This window comes from Lottia gigantea (genome assembly GCF_000327385.1).
Source record: "Lottia gigantea unplaced genomic scaffold LOTGIsca_121, whole genome shotgun sequence".
Classification (NCBI taxonomy): domain Eukaryota; kingdom Metazoa; phylum Mollusca; class Gastropoda; family Lottiidae; genus Lottia; species Lottia gigantea.
The window spans coordinates 84,573-101,702 of NW_008707245.1; the positions used below are offsets into that span (position 1 = coordinate 84,573).

The 17,130-nt window shown below is 40.4% G+C and overlaps 1 protein-coding gene across 1 annotated transcript; it reads left to right on the forward strand.

The window, feature by feature from the left end:
* Positions 1 to 559: 559 nt before the first annotated feature.
* LOTGIDRAFT_171821 (hypothetical protein) lies at positions 560 to 16,568 on the forward strand (the record flags this gene model as incomplete). Its single annotated transcript, XM_009048393.1, has 38 exons — positions 560 to 617; positions 838 to 1,046; positions 1,314 to 1,403; positions 1,602 to 1,728; positions 2,030 to 2,126; positions 2,324 to 2,486; positions 2,611 to 2,803; positions 3,021 to 3,126; positions 3,518 to 3,679; positions 3,986 to 4,118; positions 4,235 to 4,330; positions 4,579 to 4,612; positions 4,879 to 5,067; positions 5,303 to 5,443; positions 5,776 to 5,967; positions 6,159 to 6,284; positions 6,602 to 6,790; positions 6,954 to 7,082; positions 7,291 to 7,482; positions 7,725 to 7,847; positions 8,015 to 8,206; positions 8,438 to 8,560; positions 8,750 to 8,941; positions 9,336 to 9,458; positions 9,945 to 10,121; positions 10,395 to 10,520; positions 10,913 to 11,092; positions 11,426 to 11,548; positions 11,837 to 12,013; positions 12,325 to 12,456; positions 12,735 to 12,908; positions 13,175 to 13,380; positions 13,636 to 14,047; positions 14,380 to 14,573; positions 14,780 to 15,209; positions 15,404 to 15,594; positions 15,718 to 16,123; positions 16,432 to 16,568. 38 exons carry the CDS (start codon positions 560 to 562, stop codon positions 16,566 to 16,568), a joined length of 6,444 nt encoding a protein of 2,147 aa, XP_009046641.1.
* Between the last annotated feature and the right edge of the window lie 562 nt (positions 16,569 to 17,130).

Sequence of the window (17,130 nt, forward strand, 5' to 3'; positions counted from 1 at the left end):
GAAAAAGTGTTGAAAAATCTTCACAATTACCGTTTCCTTTACTTGAAGAGACTAATATTTGATTTTATTCTATCAATTATTCATAAGTTGGTCATTATTCTTAGTAAATATTGGATTTAGACTGTCATTTTTTTCTAGCGGACTTCCTTGTTTACTTTAGAATAGATCTCTATAACAAAAGGGCGCCATTTTGAATTTCTAAATAATGAATGCTTGTATATGTTCTTGACTTTGTTATTGATTTTCGCGGTAGATATTAGTTTGGACTGATCTTTGGATGTATTCTGCGAAGATATTATAAGTTTATTTCGCATTACAGAATTCATAAGAGAAATAAAAAAAAAATGTCGCCACTTTGCGTTCGATTTCTCCAGCATTAGAAGCGGTCTTATACCCTAAGATAAACGTCTATTAAAAAACAAAATGGGGTCTCTTTGTGTCAGTAACATTAACTTAACCCCGATGTATCTATGTCAAGAATTTCTGAAGAGAATTGCGTCATTATAAATAAAGATGATTTTGGACTTTAAATCAAAGCCCTTTTAACCATCTAACAAAGATGGGACTGTATTTTATATCGTTGTTACTTTTTGGATTAGCGGCCTCTTCAATTGCAGGTAAAGTTTCCACTGTGTATTTACTAGTGTAAAGGGTTAAATACCTTGCTGGTGCTGTTGATAAATTTGTCCGCGAAACTTGCCGATCGTAGCTTTTACAAAAATTTGATATTTCTGAACGAAGCGAGAGGGATCACAAACGAAATTGAATTTGACAATGTTTCAGTTAACTGTTGCTAAGTTATTCCCCTTGTCTAATCAAAATAGTCTTCCTTTCCAGAGAAAGTCACCCTCACTCAGATCAACCTAGAAAAGAGTCACTATGCTGCAAGGGAGAAGAGGTCCGCGCGTTTCATGCAAAATAATATCTTCTATCGAATGGAAGACGAAAATGGTCTATACGTTGTGCTGAATTTGACTAAAATAGACCTTCCCGCTACCACGATCATTAAAGACGGCAAAAGTGTTAAGTCTTTTACTTCGGGGGAGGTAAGACCAGATTTTCTCTTTTTGCCGTAGTGGATAAGATTGACTGGTATTTGGTTAACGTAAGAGAAAGATGTGGGAAAACAGTGGCCATGTCATCAGAATTGAGGTCGATCAAACTTTTTAAGTTACTTTACCTCTCCGATTATAGGCATGCAATTTCGTCACTGTTTCATTTTCCGAAATTAAAATCTGTACATTTCTGTACACAGCAGCCCCATGTTTCGAATATGCACGTGTATGGAGCACTGATTTGACCTATTTTTTCAGGATGTTGCAACGTACGTCGACTTCAATCGAGATGGTGTATTCATGTTGGGTTTAAGGAGGGATTCTAAAGGATTCTTTCGCTATGATTTGGTAAGTGTTCTTATACTCTGTGAAGGCGTCATAGTCACAAGTCTCTCATACAGCGTCTGAAGGAGTTCTCCCAAGAAATTGTCGAAAAATTCAACTGATTTGGTTCATTCTAACACATATTTTGGGCAAAAAGCGTATAAAAATCATATTTGGCTCCGCCACTGTTACGAGGGCTTTCTAAGTACTCATTTATTTCAGATTGGTACGTTCCGATTCGGTAAACGTCGTGTAGCTATCAATCCAGATCCTATTATTAAAACATTGTATAATATCGTGGATGATGATGGCATTGTGGATTACAGAGGAGATAGTATTTATCCTCCAGGTTGGTATTCCCTTCTTCTAGACCGAAACAGGCCACCCCCACTATTGAGAAGTCCCACCCATATACATAGGACCCGCCCACTGTTCTTAGGACACTCGTCACACGTCGTTTACATAGGACACCCCCCTCAATTAATTGGTCACAGTGTGGCAACCAGGAAAAGATAGTAGCAACAAGGTCCAGAGGTAGAACAGAATTATGGCGTGATAAACCTTTCTAAAAATAGAAAACGTTGTACACTCTGTTCTAAATACACACGAATCCGAAAAAATCCTACACCAAAATTTTTGTTCGATTTCAGGGTATGTTCCAGTAATAAAGCCTACACGCCAATCCAGAGCATTAACCAATTACATCATCGAAGTTTGTTTTTTGGCTGATTACGCCATTTACCAGAAGTAAGTGGACATAACTCTCGTTTTTACGATGATACTTCAAATCTCGATTCGGATCTTACCTCAAAACTATTTAGACCCTGCATGCCCCATTGCTTGAGTTAATGCCATAAATGCCTGAAATATTTTAAAAGAAAATACCATCTTCCAAATATGTGGTAGCAGTATTGCTCGCTTTTACACAAAATGTCTTTTTTCAGGTTTTTGACTAAGAATGCCAATGATGCTGCTGCAACCCAGACCGAGATGTCCACATACTACGCTTTCCACGCCGAGCAGCTAAGAGTCCGATACAAGACGGTGCAAGAAATCGATCCTACCTTCTCCATCAGTATTGTCAACTCTGGACTGGTTATATTTACTGTGAGTATTTTGGCTTTACACGTTAGAAATCGCTAAACACATCCTAAAATAGTAGACTAATGTCCTGGAACTTTGTATTTTCCTAATTTAGTAAGAAGTAATACCCCACTTTCATTTTTTGTAGGACCCGGCAGATATTCCATTTGTTGAGACCAACAAAGTCGCAGATACGATCAACTCCTCGCTGATTTTATCTGAATTCAGAAACTACATCAACAATATTCCAGCAGGCATTACCATTCCTGATAGTGATCATTACATGCTGTTCTCTGGCTATGATCTGTTCTCTGCTAGTACTGGGAGCCTGTCCAATGCCGGTAAGATCCAGAGTGGGCTGATCATATGTGGTCAAATTTGAACCTCCATGTAGTCCAAACAGTCAAATATTTGCTCTGAACAAACCAAATGCACGCACTATAAGGAAATCAACGATTTGCTGAAAGCTGCTACTAAGTACCGCTAATACACGCTTACCTAAGGAGCTACAATTGTTAACCCCATGTGAAGCCAAAGCCATTCTATTTTTCATTTCAGGTTTGGCTTATACTGGAGTTCTCTGTACGACATACGCAATGTCGCTTGTGGAAGATAGACGCCGAGAACGATCTGCGATTACTGCTGCCCATGAACTGGCCCACGGGTATGATTCCGTTTTGTGCATCTGTTTACTCCGAACTATTGAAACGCGTTTAGATATACCCAATGTCATAGCGCAAGTTACAAGATTGAAATAAAATTTCAAGAGAATAATTGATTCAGTGGTTGATTTGATGGTCTTAGTTGTTGAGTACACTGTGGAAAAGTGCTCTGATTGGAATGAATTGAGGACCTAGATGTCATTTGTTTTCTCTTTTGTTCTTAACTGTGACGCTACATGCAACAAAACCCAAAAGGGAAAATGTCATCAGCGGTATATAAATATATATTCTTCAGTCGTAAGACACATGATACGTAACTACCCATAAAAACCAATAGCACTAAACTTGGCATAGTGAAAAACAATTGAAATGCCTTGCTCCCCTTTCTTTCAGAGTCGGTGCGGGACATGACAGTAATGAAGGGTGCGATAATGCTGACCAATACATTATGACCGCCGTTTCTAACATTGGTGCCATCACCAGCACAGAGATCGCAAAACGAAGATGGACCTTCTCATCTTGCTCCGTAGCTGCTTTTAAGCTAGATCTTGAAAGGTGAGAATACGTGCGCTGTCTTCGGAAACGACATAATGGGCCACTCAGTGGTACTATAGGGCACAATCAAGGCAAAAATGTAAGATATCCTCTGCCCCCACTAAAAAGTTCGACGTTACAATCCCATACCAGTCACCGTCGTATTAGGGCAACTGGGGCCCTGCAGTTTCCGAATGAAGTTCCGGGTGTTCATTGTCCAAGGCTATTAAATGTTCCAAAATAAGAGAAGTACCTATCGTCAAACCACCGTCAAACTTGATCGGCTCTCAAAATGATGTAATTTGTTACCATCTGTATCTGTTTCAGTACCGACTGTTTGTTCGATAACAGATACGGTGATGGTGAGCTATCAGCTAGTCCAAAACTTGGCCAGATCTACTCCAAAGATGACCAGTGTCGATTTGCTGTAGCTGACAACTCCTCGTATTATGGAGAAGACGTAAGTACATACAACTATTTAGTATAGTATAGTATAGTATGGTATGGTACACAATGAGTGTTCAATAAGGGACATTTTGAGAGAAGCATTGACGCAACTTGTCTTCTGTTTTCCAGCCTGGTGAAGAATGCTATAAAATGAAGTGTCTTGCAACTACAACAACTCTGCGATATGTTATACCACTTGACTACTCCGATTGCGGTACTGACAAGGTAAGTACTGTCCTGTGGGCGTATAGGTATACTCCAATTCCGTAGCCAGAGTAAATGAATGTTTGGAGTACACTTTTCTTTAAGGAAAACATTGACTGTGACCAGTTGGCAAGTGCTCTTTCATATCCTCAGTGTTTCTTCGTACCTGTAGGTGGTAGAGTTGACCAACTGGAGGCATCCTCACTTCTTGTTCATTTGGACGTTCCACATTGTTCTTTAAAAATAACTGTGTGAACTATTCATTTTAGTGGTGTGTTCATGGAGAATGTGTTGCTAAACCAGGTAAGTTCCATGGATGAATATGGACCTGTTGGTTTAAAGGGACTGACAAGGAAAATAGCGAGCAGTCCTTCTGATGGGGGAAATAAACCAATGTGGCATGCACTACTGGCTGTTCACAGTTTCATAGTCAATTGGTAATCCTGTTAAACCTCGATGGTACTTAAAATCATTCTAGGGATACCCCTCAAAATATTTATCATTTGCTTAACTAGGAGTAGATTAACTAGACGTAAAACTTCACAATTGATATCATTTCATTCACATAGCTTCCGAGCCACCAGTAAACCAAGCACCAACTATAAACAATCTTCCAACTACCCATGATGTGGCCGAAAACGAAAATGGCGTCGTGTTCTCTATTAGCAGTTCCGATCCAGAAAGCGATCCTATAGCTTACAGTTACAGATGGAACAGTCCAAACAATGCTGATACTTACTTCGATTTCAATACACAGAGTAAGTTACTGCTCCATCAAGTTTTCTGCCAGTCTTTTCTTCTGTCAACAGTTGGCTACCGATGCAATCCAGTCGAGTTGATGAAGATATTTGACATCATGTAGGCCTTCTCCTACCAGCGAGAAGGAGAGGGTCACCTTTTGCTTGTTGTGTGGCATAAAGGTCCTCCTCACTTCACAAGGATCTGAAATGTGGGACTCAAAACTTCTATCTATTTGACTTCAATATATTTCAGCTGGTGAAGTGTCTATCAAAGCAGGAGTAACATTAAATTACGCAGCCCTACAGAATATTGTATTCAATGTAACTGTAACGGCCACTGATGACCAAGGTGGAGCTTCGTCTTCGGAGAATTTGATCCTCAGAATCACCCAGGGTAAGGAGGATTTTATATCCTGGAACCACTGATAATTAATTCCTCTTAATTTATCCGTGTTAGTTATATAGGTCGGAGGAACAGATAAACCAAGATCCAATATGCCATTGGTTGTACATGGTATAGATCCATCCATGGTCATCGATAAAGGAGTCAACTTGACTCACAATGTGTAGAAAATTAGGACGTAAAACTCATTCAGTAACAAGATGACAATCCAATCAGTCATATTTCTTCGCCATCATGAATGCTTCAAAGACCTAACTGTTAGAGCACTCTTGACTTTTTGGCAGTTGGCATGATAATATATCATTGATTCTTTCATTTTTCAGCGGCAGCACCAAACAACGCACCAGTAATCACCAACACAGTCAACAATGTTCAAATTGTACAGAGTGTTCCCCCAACACAAACTATATTGGATGTTGATGCTACCGATGCCGATCCTGGAGATTCTCCCACATTTACTGCCAACTGGGTAAACCCTGCTAACGGTGGCAGCTACTTTGACTTCAATCCTACAAGTAAGGTTGCATTTCTGACAAAATCACACAATGAAACACGTGCGCTGTTCATGGCAGCTCAAACTAAGTATGTTTCAATCCACAAGTTTTCAAATTGTAAAGGGAACAATGGCGCTCGGTAACTCATTTCCACAGCTGGCCCAAGTGTTATTGCCGTTCGGACCATTAATAATGACGACATTAAATTCCAGCTGGAGTAATAACCAAGAAACCAGGAGCCACCCTTACTGCTGGACAAATTTATACTGTAGAGGTGACTGCCAGTGATGGCAAAGATACGTCCGCGACCAAAACTTTTAATATACGAGTTAATGCTGGTAAGGATTTTGATCAACAATTCTTGTTTCCAAATTAAAAAAAAACTGTCAAACCAGGTTGCATCCTATGGTCGAAATACCCAGCTTAGCCTTATCTTTTGTAAGACCCTGCATAAGGCGATGCGACTGATTAAGTTGAGGTTAAATTTGATAAAAGCTTTTAATAGGCTGAAGATCGAACACAAAAGTTGGGTCAAGTTAAGTTGAAAATCAAAGAGATGGTCTTTGTAAGTGAATGAAGAAATGATTTTATATCATTCTCCCAAGCTGAGCAGTCCAATTCAGTTGTTCAGTTGTTCATCAACTTCTGATTTCAGACCCCAATACACCACCAACCATCATCAACCCGAACTCCGGATCAGCAACAGTCACATTGAACTCGCTCACTCAAACTGGCCAGATCTTCGACTTCAATGCCGTGGACGACGAAAGTGATCCTTTTAGCTTTCAAGTGGTCAACTGGTCTCCAGCCAATGGTGGAACTTATTTTGACCTCAATCCATCAGGTGAGCAGTATCTTATCGAGGATCAACACGTCTGAGTTGCATTAGATGTTCTTGTTTCTTTAGTAAACCGTAAAGCTTCCTTTTGAATCGTAAGTACTGTTATCCTGGACCTGAAAGATGGCCAAAATGGCAGTTAGTTTTAATGGTTATGTCTTCGTTTCAGATGGTACAGTCTCTATCAAGTCGGGTGTAACTATACCACCAAGTTCCACATTTGCTCTCCAAGTGACGGCCACTGACAGTAAAGCAGCTTCCTCCCAACCTACTACTCTGATCATCAACACACCAGCAGGTAAGAAAAAGAATTATCTTTCACCTTGGAAGAAGGACATGACTGGTCATCTCCACAATATCAAGGTATAACTCCGTAAGACGGAGTTTACCCCATGCGTTAGACGCCAACCATCTATCATCTTCACCAATCAATGCTACTCGGTCGCTGTAGGATGTAAAACTCCATTGAAGATCTTACTGTATTGTTCTATTCCACTTCGTTCCAGCTGTAAATCTACCACCAATTCTGACCAAACCACCAAACTCTGGATCTGAAACTGTACAACTATTCAGTCTGGAACCAGCTGACCCTATCTATGATTTTGATGGAGTAGATCCTGAAGGAGCTCCAGTTCAGTATACAATCGACAGTTACGATCCCAATGATGCTTTACAGTACTTTGCTGTCGTGGCTTCAAGTTAGTGATTTTGGTCTACAGTGTGCTTTCCTTTAACAAAGGTTTATCAAGAAATTGCTACGTTGCATGTCCGTTACCAATTCTTAGACAAGGTTCTCACTTCTCTTACGAAATTGGATGCTAGTTTTGTGGGCAATGTCTTTCCTTAAGAATGTCCAATGAGGTCCATTCAATATTAGCTTCCCCTTCTTCACCTTGGACGTCTTTTCAATATTTCTGTACTCTGTGATTTGTCTTTGCAGCTGGAGCAGTTATAAGAACGGATGTACCCCTTCCTCCCGGAACAACCTTCATTCTGAATGTCAAGGTGTCTGACGGGACTCTGGATTCTTCTCCTGGAACAGTGATCATTAAAACCCCCGTTGGTGAGTCCTTAAGAATTTTCAAGAATCAAATTTTCATAGTCCATCTGATCTGTAGGGCGTAAAACTCCATTTCATTGAGTATATCCCCAACCAACTATCATTTCAGCAATCAGTCCAGCTATGTACCCGAAAATCTCAATATATTGTTTTATTTCAACTCCTTCCAGCTGTAAATCAACCACCAATTCTGACCAAACCACCAAACTCGGGAACAGAAACTGTACAACTATTCAGTCTGGAACCAGCTGACCCTATTTATGATTTTGATGGAGTAGATCCTGAAGGAGCTCCAGTTCAGTATACAATCGACAGTTACGATCCCAATGATGCTTTACAGTACTTTGCTGTCGTGGCTTCAAGTTAGTGATTTTGGTCTACAGTGTGTTTTTCTTTAACAAAGGTTTATCAAGAAATTGCTACGTTGCATGTCCGTTACCAATTCTTAGACAAGGTTCTCACTTCTTTTACGAAGTTTTGTGGGCAATGTCTTTCCTAAAGAATGTCCAATGAGATCCATTCAATATTAGCTTCCCCTTCTTCACCTTGGACGTCTTTTCAATATTTCTTTATTCTGTGATTTGTCTTTGCAGCTGGAGCAGTTATAAGAACGGATGTACCCCTTCCTCCCGGAACAACCTTCATTCTGAATGTCAAGGTGTCTGACGGGACTCTGGATTCTTCTCCTGGAACAGTGATCATTAAAACCCCCGTTGGTGAGTCCTTAAGAATTTTCAAGAATCAAATTTTCATAGTCCATCAGATCTGTAGAGCGTAAAACTCCATTTCATTGGAGAATATATCGCCAACCAACTATAATATATCAATCAACACAACTCTGTACCTGTAGGAGGTAATACTTCATTGAAAATCTCAATATATTTTTTTATTTCAACTCCTTTCAGCTGTAAATCAACCACCAATTCTGACCAAACCACCAAACTCTGGAACAGAAACTGTACAACTAACGAGTCTGGCACCAACTGGAACCATCTTTGATTTTAACGGCGAAGATCCCGAAGGAGCTACGATTAGGTTTATCGTAGACAGTGTCATTCCCAGTGATGCCTCGACATACTTTTTCGTCAACCCCCAAAGTAGGTGACTTTCTGTATTCTTGAACCGAGACTGTGCACGGTAAAGATCCTTCGACAGTTGGAAATCGGAAAAAGAGCACGCTTATGCCACTGTCCTGGCAAAATGTCCCTCAACGCACCTTGCATGGCGTTGCTCGTCTTCATTGGCCCAAATGGTGCAGTAATGTAGTACGTAAAACTCGATTCATTTCATATCATTGTTTCTGTATTCTTGTATTGTTACCGAGAACTAGCATAGTGCCAACATTTCCTGAACACCTTATGTCACTCTTAATGGCTACGTCAAGCCAGTATCGTCATACCTTTCAACAGTAAAAGGATCAGCATCACCGCCATCTTCGTCATTTTCAACTGTTTTACTTTTGTAAATCAAATCTGAGATGTTTCCTTGCAGCTGGAGAAGTTTCAAGAACAGATCGACCTTTACCTCCCTCAACAACGTTCACCCTGAATGTCAAGGTGTCTGACGGGACTCTGAATTCTGTTCCTGGTACTGTGATCATTAAAACTCCAGATGGTAGGTTTCAAATGTAGTTGAGTTCTCTTGGCACAATGTATCCTCTTCAGTTGCCCAACCAGGTGAGTCTGGTGCCTGTGGAATTGGTAGCTGAGCCACTATTCCTCTGTATTCTATTAACTGGTCCTTGACCAAACTTCTTGACATAGATCCTACCGAGACTATCCGTACATTTTTAAAACTAAGCTGACTGGAAATATGAATGAAGATTATTCAAGGTCGTTGTACTTCACGCGCCGACAGAGATTAGAAGCCACAACCACCATTTATTCGACGTTACAAGCGAATGATGTCATGTAAAAAATAACGGCTTAGCCGATTATGCGACATAACCTTACAAAAGCTAAGAAGTAGGACGTAAAACTCAATTTAATTTCAATCAAAAATTTAGTTATGTTATACCAATCTTCATTCTTGAGTACCAAAATCAAGAAGTCAAAAAACAACAAAGTCTTTTCATCTCCATTTTGTTTTGCATCTTAACAGCACCAAGCGGAGTACCAGTCATCATCGATCCAACTCAGACCGCTTCCATTCTAACTACGACAACAGGACTGATCGGTGGATTCGTTGCAATTGATCCAAACGGCGACCCCTTAACATATGAAGTAGACAGCTGGATTCCGTTATCGGGCAGCCAGTTATTCTACTTAAATCCACAGAGTAAGTGAACTTACCTTATATATGTATGTATTATCTCGAACGTCCAGCGGAAAGCAACAGGTCCCCCCCTTTACCTTACCATGCTAGGAATCCTAATTCCACTTCTAGACTGACAGAAAGAACACAATCTGGTCTTTTACCAGAGAAACCCTGTAATTGTGAATTGAATTAAATTTGGTACTCGCTGAAAATTCTAAAATCCTTTAGAATCCCGAACTTTTGATTGCGTGAAAGGTCTCTGCCTGACGTTTAGAATGATCTGTTTTTTTTTAGCTGGAGATATTACGGTCAAGCCTGGTGCGATCCTACCACCCGGTAGTACGTATACAGTGAACGTTAAAGCCTCTGATGGAACGTTAACCTCTAACATTGGAACGCTGGTAATCAACGTACAGCAACGTAAGTATAATATTCTTCATATGGAAGAGATGTGGACAACAAAGACCAAACTCTTGCTTATTTTTGAACAGGGTATCTTCGGGGTTTTGTGGAAACCGTCTAGTCAATCGCAAGTGACAGTGAACCTAGACATAGTATCCAACATGCAGTTTAAAAAAGGTAATGCCAGTGCCGCTAATGTGGTGCAATGGTCTCCAATTCACATTATATTTGAATAAGAGTGCCTTCGGGTTTTCGTGAAATCTTACTTGGAAAACTGTGTAGTAGTTCTGTTGGATAAGGCAAGATAAGGCAAATACCGCTATTGTGATGCACTGGTCCTCAATTAACATTATGTAACGTTGTCTGTATTGGCAAGAGGGCATAAAATTCCATTTAATTTCTCCTTCCAGCACCAAACGACCCCCCTGTATTCAACGTTGGGAATTATGCTGTGACCATTCCAGCGAGCAAAGTCGGTGACGTGATCACAGTGATAGCGAACGATCCCAATCCGGGCGATACTGTCACGTACAGTGTTAACAGTTGGAACCCCATTGATGGCAACAATTATTTTGTTATTAATCCTGCAAGTAAGTATTTATTGTGACACTTGCTACTACTTTTCATTATGAAATACTTACTCAATTATGATTGATATATTTCCTCTTGCGAATGGGTCATTAGCTGCTACTATTGTTTCGCCATTATGTTGGTGTTAGATTGGATTTTAAGTTTCGTTTTGCGGTTCGGATCGTCATTTCTTGGTATATTTACTATGTATTACCAAATAAGGTACTGCCAATTACTAAAGAATATAACTCCAATAAATTATCACAAAAATTATAGCACCAATTAATGTACATTACAAAAGAATGCCCCATTTTCGTTCTGTATTACTAAAGATAACGTGTTGTCTCTTCCAGCCGGTGTGATATCTGTAAGGCCTGGAGTCTCCTTACCACCAAACAGAGTCTTTGTGGCTGATGTCTCAGCCTCTGATGGAAGTCTTTCTGGTACAGCCAGGGTTACGATCACAATAGCTCCAGGTATGTTTGTGAATGTGGAGTAGAAGTGTGGCCTGTGTCTATAGGAAAGGGGAGGAGAACAGTTCGCTAGCCCACTAACCTAAGGTCCCCGATTCGATGCCGCCAAATGTCGGGTCAACCGATACTGGTCATAATACCAATAAACCAAAGAAAAATGTGCCAAAGTCTATGCATGTTAAAAATTTGGAAATGTTGATATCTCAGTATAATGCCCCTTATTTCACACTGTTTGTATTTCTTCCTCTTCCTCATCCTCGGACGTAAAAATTAATTCCATTTCTGTTTCAGACCTGAACACTGCTCCAGTAATCACCAATCTAAACGATGTCAAAGTAGTCACGACGTCGGACCAAGCCGGAGTAATCTTCACCGTTACCTCCCGAGACGACCAGAACGACTTGGTGACATATACAGGAACTTGGGACAATCAAATCGCCGGCAACATCTTCACGTTTAACTCCCAAAGTAGGTTTCGGATGTAGTTTTGATACTTTAATGGTTTTTCCAACAATAATATAGGATGTAGAGATCCTTACATATGTCTCACTGGATCACGCAGCCAAAACCCTATCAGCAGGTGGTTGGTAGATGACAAGTTAACGTTAACGTTAGTCGTAGTACTTGGTAGTTGGATTAAAAAAGAACCAACCAGGAAAGCTCATTAAATTAAAAACAGATCCCAAGCACAATTGCAGTCACTCGGGGCCAGAAGAGCCAGAAATGGAAATATTCACTGTGACCTTCCTACCTCTATGGACCCTCTTATTTTTTTGCAGCTGGTGAAGTAAGCCTAAAGTCAACACCATTCCTTCAGTTATACTTGAACAATCAGTTTACGCTGACTGTTTCTGCTTCTGATGGTCAACTTTCGTCAGTTCCAAAGACTCTTACAGTGCGAATCTCTCAAAGTAAGTTTACTAATAGGCCGATTTTCTTCTGTCCGTCTTTTGGGCAGTTCTGAAAACCTATTAAGTTCAATTCTACCAGTACCATGAGTTGTACAATGAATGTCACTCATAAGACAGCACAAGATGGCACTTCCGGATAGCTGTATCCACTCTGCGACTGGCTTGTCACCTCGTTACTCCATGCAAAAGTCCACAGAGCTAGTAGTTGCAACCATCTTGAGTTTCATCTGGTTGTTATGCCATTGCCCATAAAAAAAACTGGATGTCTTATTTTACAGATAATTCGCCACCAAAGATAACCAACCTTCCGGAAACAGTTACGGTTATGGAGAATCCGGCCGGTATGAAGTTCTTCACTGTACAGGCTACTGATCCAGAAAACGATAACATCGTCTTCTCTGAAACTTGGGAACCATCCTGGGCTCAGTACTACTTCTCCTTCGATAAAAACAGTAAGTATATTCGACATTCGAGATTGCTATAGTACTCTCATTACCTTGATTGGGTGGTTTCAGTTAGTGTCTGGTGTATGTCCTCTTTAAATTCTTATTTGAATTGTCCTTGATTTCAACGACACCTTTTGAACTGTTTGGCAGGGAATATCGTATTGCCAATATATACCACAGAATGAACGGATTGGGAGATTCTTCAACATTGGGAAATTGAACAGAAATTGGCATTCCGTTTTTACCAAAAAGGTTTTGAAATCTTTTTTTAGCTGGTGAAGTGGCATCTAAACCAAGCCCTTACCTAACTTACACCAACTTCATGGGCCAAGTTTTCAAACTAAGTGTAACAGCGGCAGACTTGTATGGAACTTCAAGCACAGAGACCTTAACCATCAGTGTAGGGCCAGCCACAGGAGAAAATCATCCTCCAAAGTTCTCATCCGCAAACTATTTCGCTACAGTTATGAACCGACAGGTAAGATCCCCGACGTAAAGACCCTTAACTGTTTGTACTGTCTTCTTCATTACTTATTGCCCTACAAATGCAATAAGCTGATGATTATGTAGCAACGTTTGGGCCCTTTAAATTGGGTACTGTAAAGCGTCTTACTGGCGATGACAGGTCATGTGTACTTGCCATAACACTTAAAGCGACATCCCGACTAATGATTTCTTTTTTGGAGAGTTCATTTTTATTAAAGAGTTTTATGATAACTCATTGTTGTTTCAGCCCGGAGGCCCAGTCTACGAAAACTTAGACGGTAAAGTAACCGACCAGGATGCAGGCGATACAAAATCATTCTCGCTCCAGAATAACATGTGGTCAAGCTACTTTAATATAAATCAGCTCACGGGAGCTATTACCTTTGCTTCCAACAAGAATCTTGCCAATCTCCCGAATCAACTGGTCCTAACTGTAGATGTAACGGATAGAGTCGGAGATAAGGACACTGCTTCTTTGTTGATAAATATTCAAGATCAGCCGCCTACGTTACCACGTATCCCCAATCTACCGGCCTCCGTCAATATTCCTGAAGAATCCAATGGTCGTTTCATCGTCCAGAAGCCACCTGTGAGTCAACAAGTGACGTTCTCGATGACATCTTCCCCTGCTAATGCTCCTTTTCAGATCAACCCTCAAAGTAAGTTAGTCCTTGAATAGGCTTGTCGGTCTAATCCAGCAAAATGGGATTCAGGCCATGGACCTGATATAAGTATTACAGTGAATCTTGCGCATGCGACTACCTATATTAATCAATCACCTTCAGCATGCGACCAAAATTAAGAACTTTTCAATATAATTCACGACTGCAGACGACCACTTTCGCGACCATTTCGCGACCAGCAAAGTAGTTTGTCGTCTTCGCAACTCTTCTGTAATTTCTTTCTTTCTTTGTGTTAATGTCGAGTCGAAGGGGTGTGGTTTAAATCAATCTAAAAGTTCAATTTATCACCAAATCATATTCTATTTCAGCTGGTGAAATTACCCAAACTACCCCACTTGATTATGAATCTCTCAGTAACAAAGTGTTCACATTGACTATCAAGGGAACGGACAGCACCGGCACATCTACGCCAGAGGAGACGCTTACCTTTACTGTTATCAATGTGAACGAAAGTCCAGTTTTCACGCAGCAAGTGTACCAGGTTACAGCCAATGCGGGGCAGGTGAGTTCATAAGCGAGTGTGGAAGGTTGGGAGAGACGGCAATGAAAGCACGATGTTACCTCGACCCTATACCTCCAGTGATCCCATTCAGATATGATGCGATGGTAAAAAAGTTTTAAACGGAAAACTCCACTTTATTAGCCTTCGTTGGAAAATTTATTGTAAGGTTCCTGTCTGATTAGGTTTTATGCTTGTATTTTTTTTAGGCCGGACAAGTCGTAGTAACTTCCCTTCTGTCATCCGTGAACGATCCAGACGCAAATGACTACATCCGATTCCAGATCCTCCCCGGAGCATATTCCAACTACTTTTCAATAAACCCTAACACAGGGGCGATAACTTACGCTACAAGTACACTAGGAGCTTCCCTGCCGAATCCAACTCGTTTGACGGTCCAGGCTACAGATAGCCGAGGTCTCTCCTCAACGGCTCAAATAGACGTCACCATCAAGGACATCAACAATGATCCACCAACGTTCCTAAACTTACCAGCAACTAAACAAGTTTCGAAGTCCCAACAATCAGGTGTAACAATTTTTGATGTGAACGCCCAAGATCCCGAAGGACAACCCTTGACGTATTCTATCACCAATTCGAATTCATTCCCACAGTTCTTGTTTCAAATCGATCCTTCAAGTAAGTTCGGATGATAATCCACCACTTTTTTCAGATCTTGTCCATTGATCTCTTTCCCGAAATCTAACTGCTCTGATGAGGATTGCGTATTAGTATCAGCTCTAATAAGTTTAATTCAGCGAATGTTGATAAAAGCTGAAAGCTGGTGAAAGCATACATGCAATTTTAACTGATATATTTTTTTAACAATTCAGGTGGTGTTGTATCTCTAGGAAATGGATACACTATTCAGTCGTTTTCTCCGCAAAACGTCGAATTAATGATCAGCGTCTCCGATGGGTCAAAATCCACAGAGAAATCCCTTACTTTGTCCATTGGTTCAACAAGGAACCAGCCACCAGTTTTCAATCCTGCATTCTTTACAGCTGCAGTTGACGAAGGTCCGGTGAGTTTAGAATTCATTTAATTTCATCTCGTTTTATTTCGTTTCATTTCATTTCAGTTTATTTGTTTGTTTGTCACTAAACTTTCTTTATAATCTGTCTATTTTTGCCATTTGTATTGTCAGGTCGGTACAGTTGTGTTTGATGCTGGTTTAGCGACCGATCCCAACGGAGATCCAATCACCTACCAACTGGAATTTCCTCCAGCGAACGGCTTCTCTATCGACCAGTCTACAGGAGTCATTAGATACAGTCAAGACTATTACCTTAGCTATGGGCTTCCAAGCAGAGTAATTCTGTCCGTCTCAGCTTACGACCCAAGTGGATTGAAGGCCGATGCGTTGGTGTTAGTAACGGTCCGAGAGAAATCAACTCCGTTACCGTTGAAAATTACTAATTTACCTGGATTCAAAATCCTGAACAGATTGGGAAACTATCCGCTCATATATAAAGTGGAAACTTCTGGTGGAAGTGATCCGAAGAATTTCCAACTCGAGAATGATGGTGGTGTCTTCAACATCAATTCCAACAGTGAGTACTGCTTCCTTTCTTTAACACTTTACCAATTTTCTTGGTCTGATACCATGCGAAAACAAATTTTCCCTTCGCTTTGGGTTTGTATACCATGTGGGCGTTTTGTTCTATTACTATTTGGGATTTGAATTAACCTTGTAATGAAGACCTCCGCCTTCCCTCTCTGAAACAAAGAGACTACGGCTCTGAAAAAGACAAATGTTGCGTTTGGGCAAAGAAAATCATTTGGACGTCCCCTGAGAGCGTTTATCACGGTATGGTCATTTAATTCCTCGAGTAATGGCTGTCTTTGAATTTTTTTTCAGCTGGTGAGATCACTCTAAAGTCTGGTATAAGTCTGAACCAATTCAGCCAAACAAATCACCAAACTAACCTCAGAGTTATCGTTACTGATTCTTCCAACCGAAGGGAAGAAGGACGATTGACTGTCGTAATATTTTAAATGAGTTCTCGCTTCTATTTCTTGCCATTTGGTCTTGAAGTTTACAGGGGTATATAAAGTGCTTCTTCTCCGAAGTTGCGAATATTACTGCAAAATTGAAAATGCCAAAAGGATTTATAAAAGCACCAAAGAAAACTTCATTGCTGTTTCTAAATATATTCCCCTTTAAACGGAATCCCACTCAAGAATTTAAAGTCGTTCTGTCTCTTAAAATCTGCGATTAGAATATATTAAAATGGTTTTGATAGCTTGATTTGCTTGTCACCAATAAGGTTTGATCCTTGGTCAAACGTCTTGGCATTGATCTTTCCCGGATTATCCATACCAATTTACAGCTGGGCCGAGTGGAATTATGAGAATACTATATAAGAGCTAGTCCGCGGCTAAACTAGTCTACACGTTGACCGAGATTAGAGATCACGACCACCAATTGTAGGCTAGTAAATGACGTTCCACAACTCTTAGCGATACAGTTACACTCTGCCCTCTACAAGCAATTTTACAAAAACAAGCTTTCGGAATTAAAAATACAGGCTTAGTTAAAATAATTTACTGTAAAAAT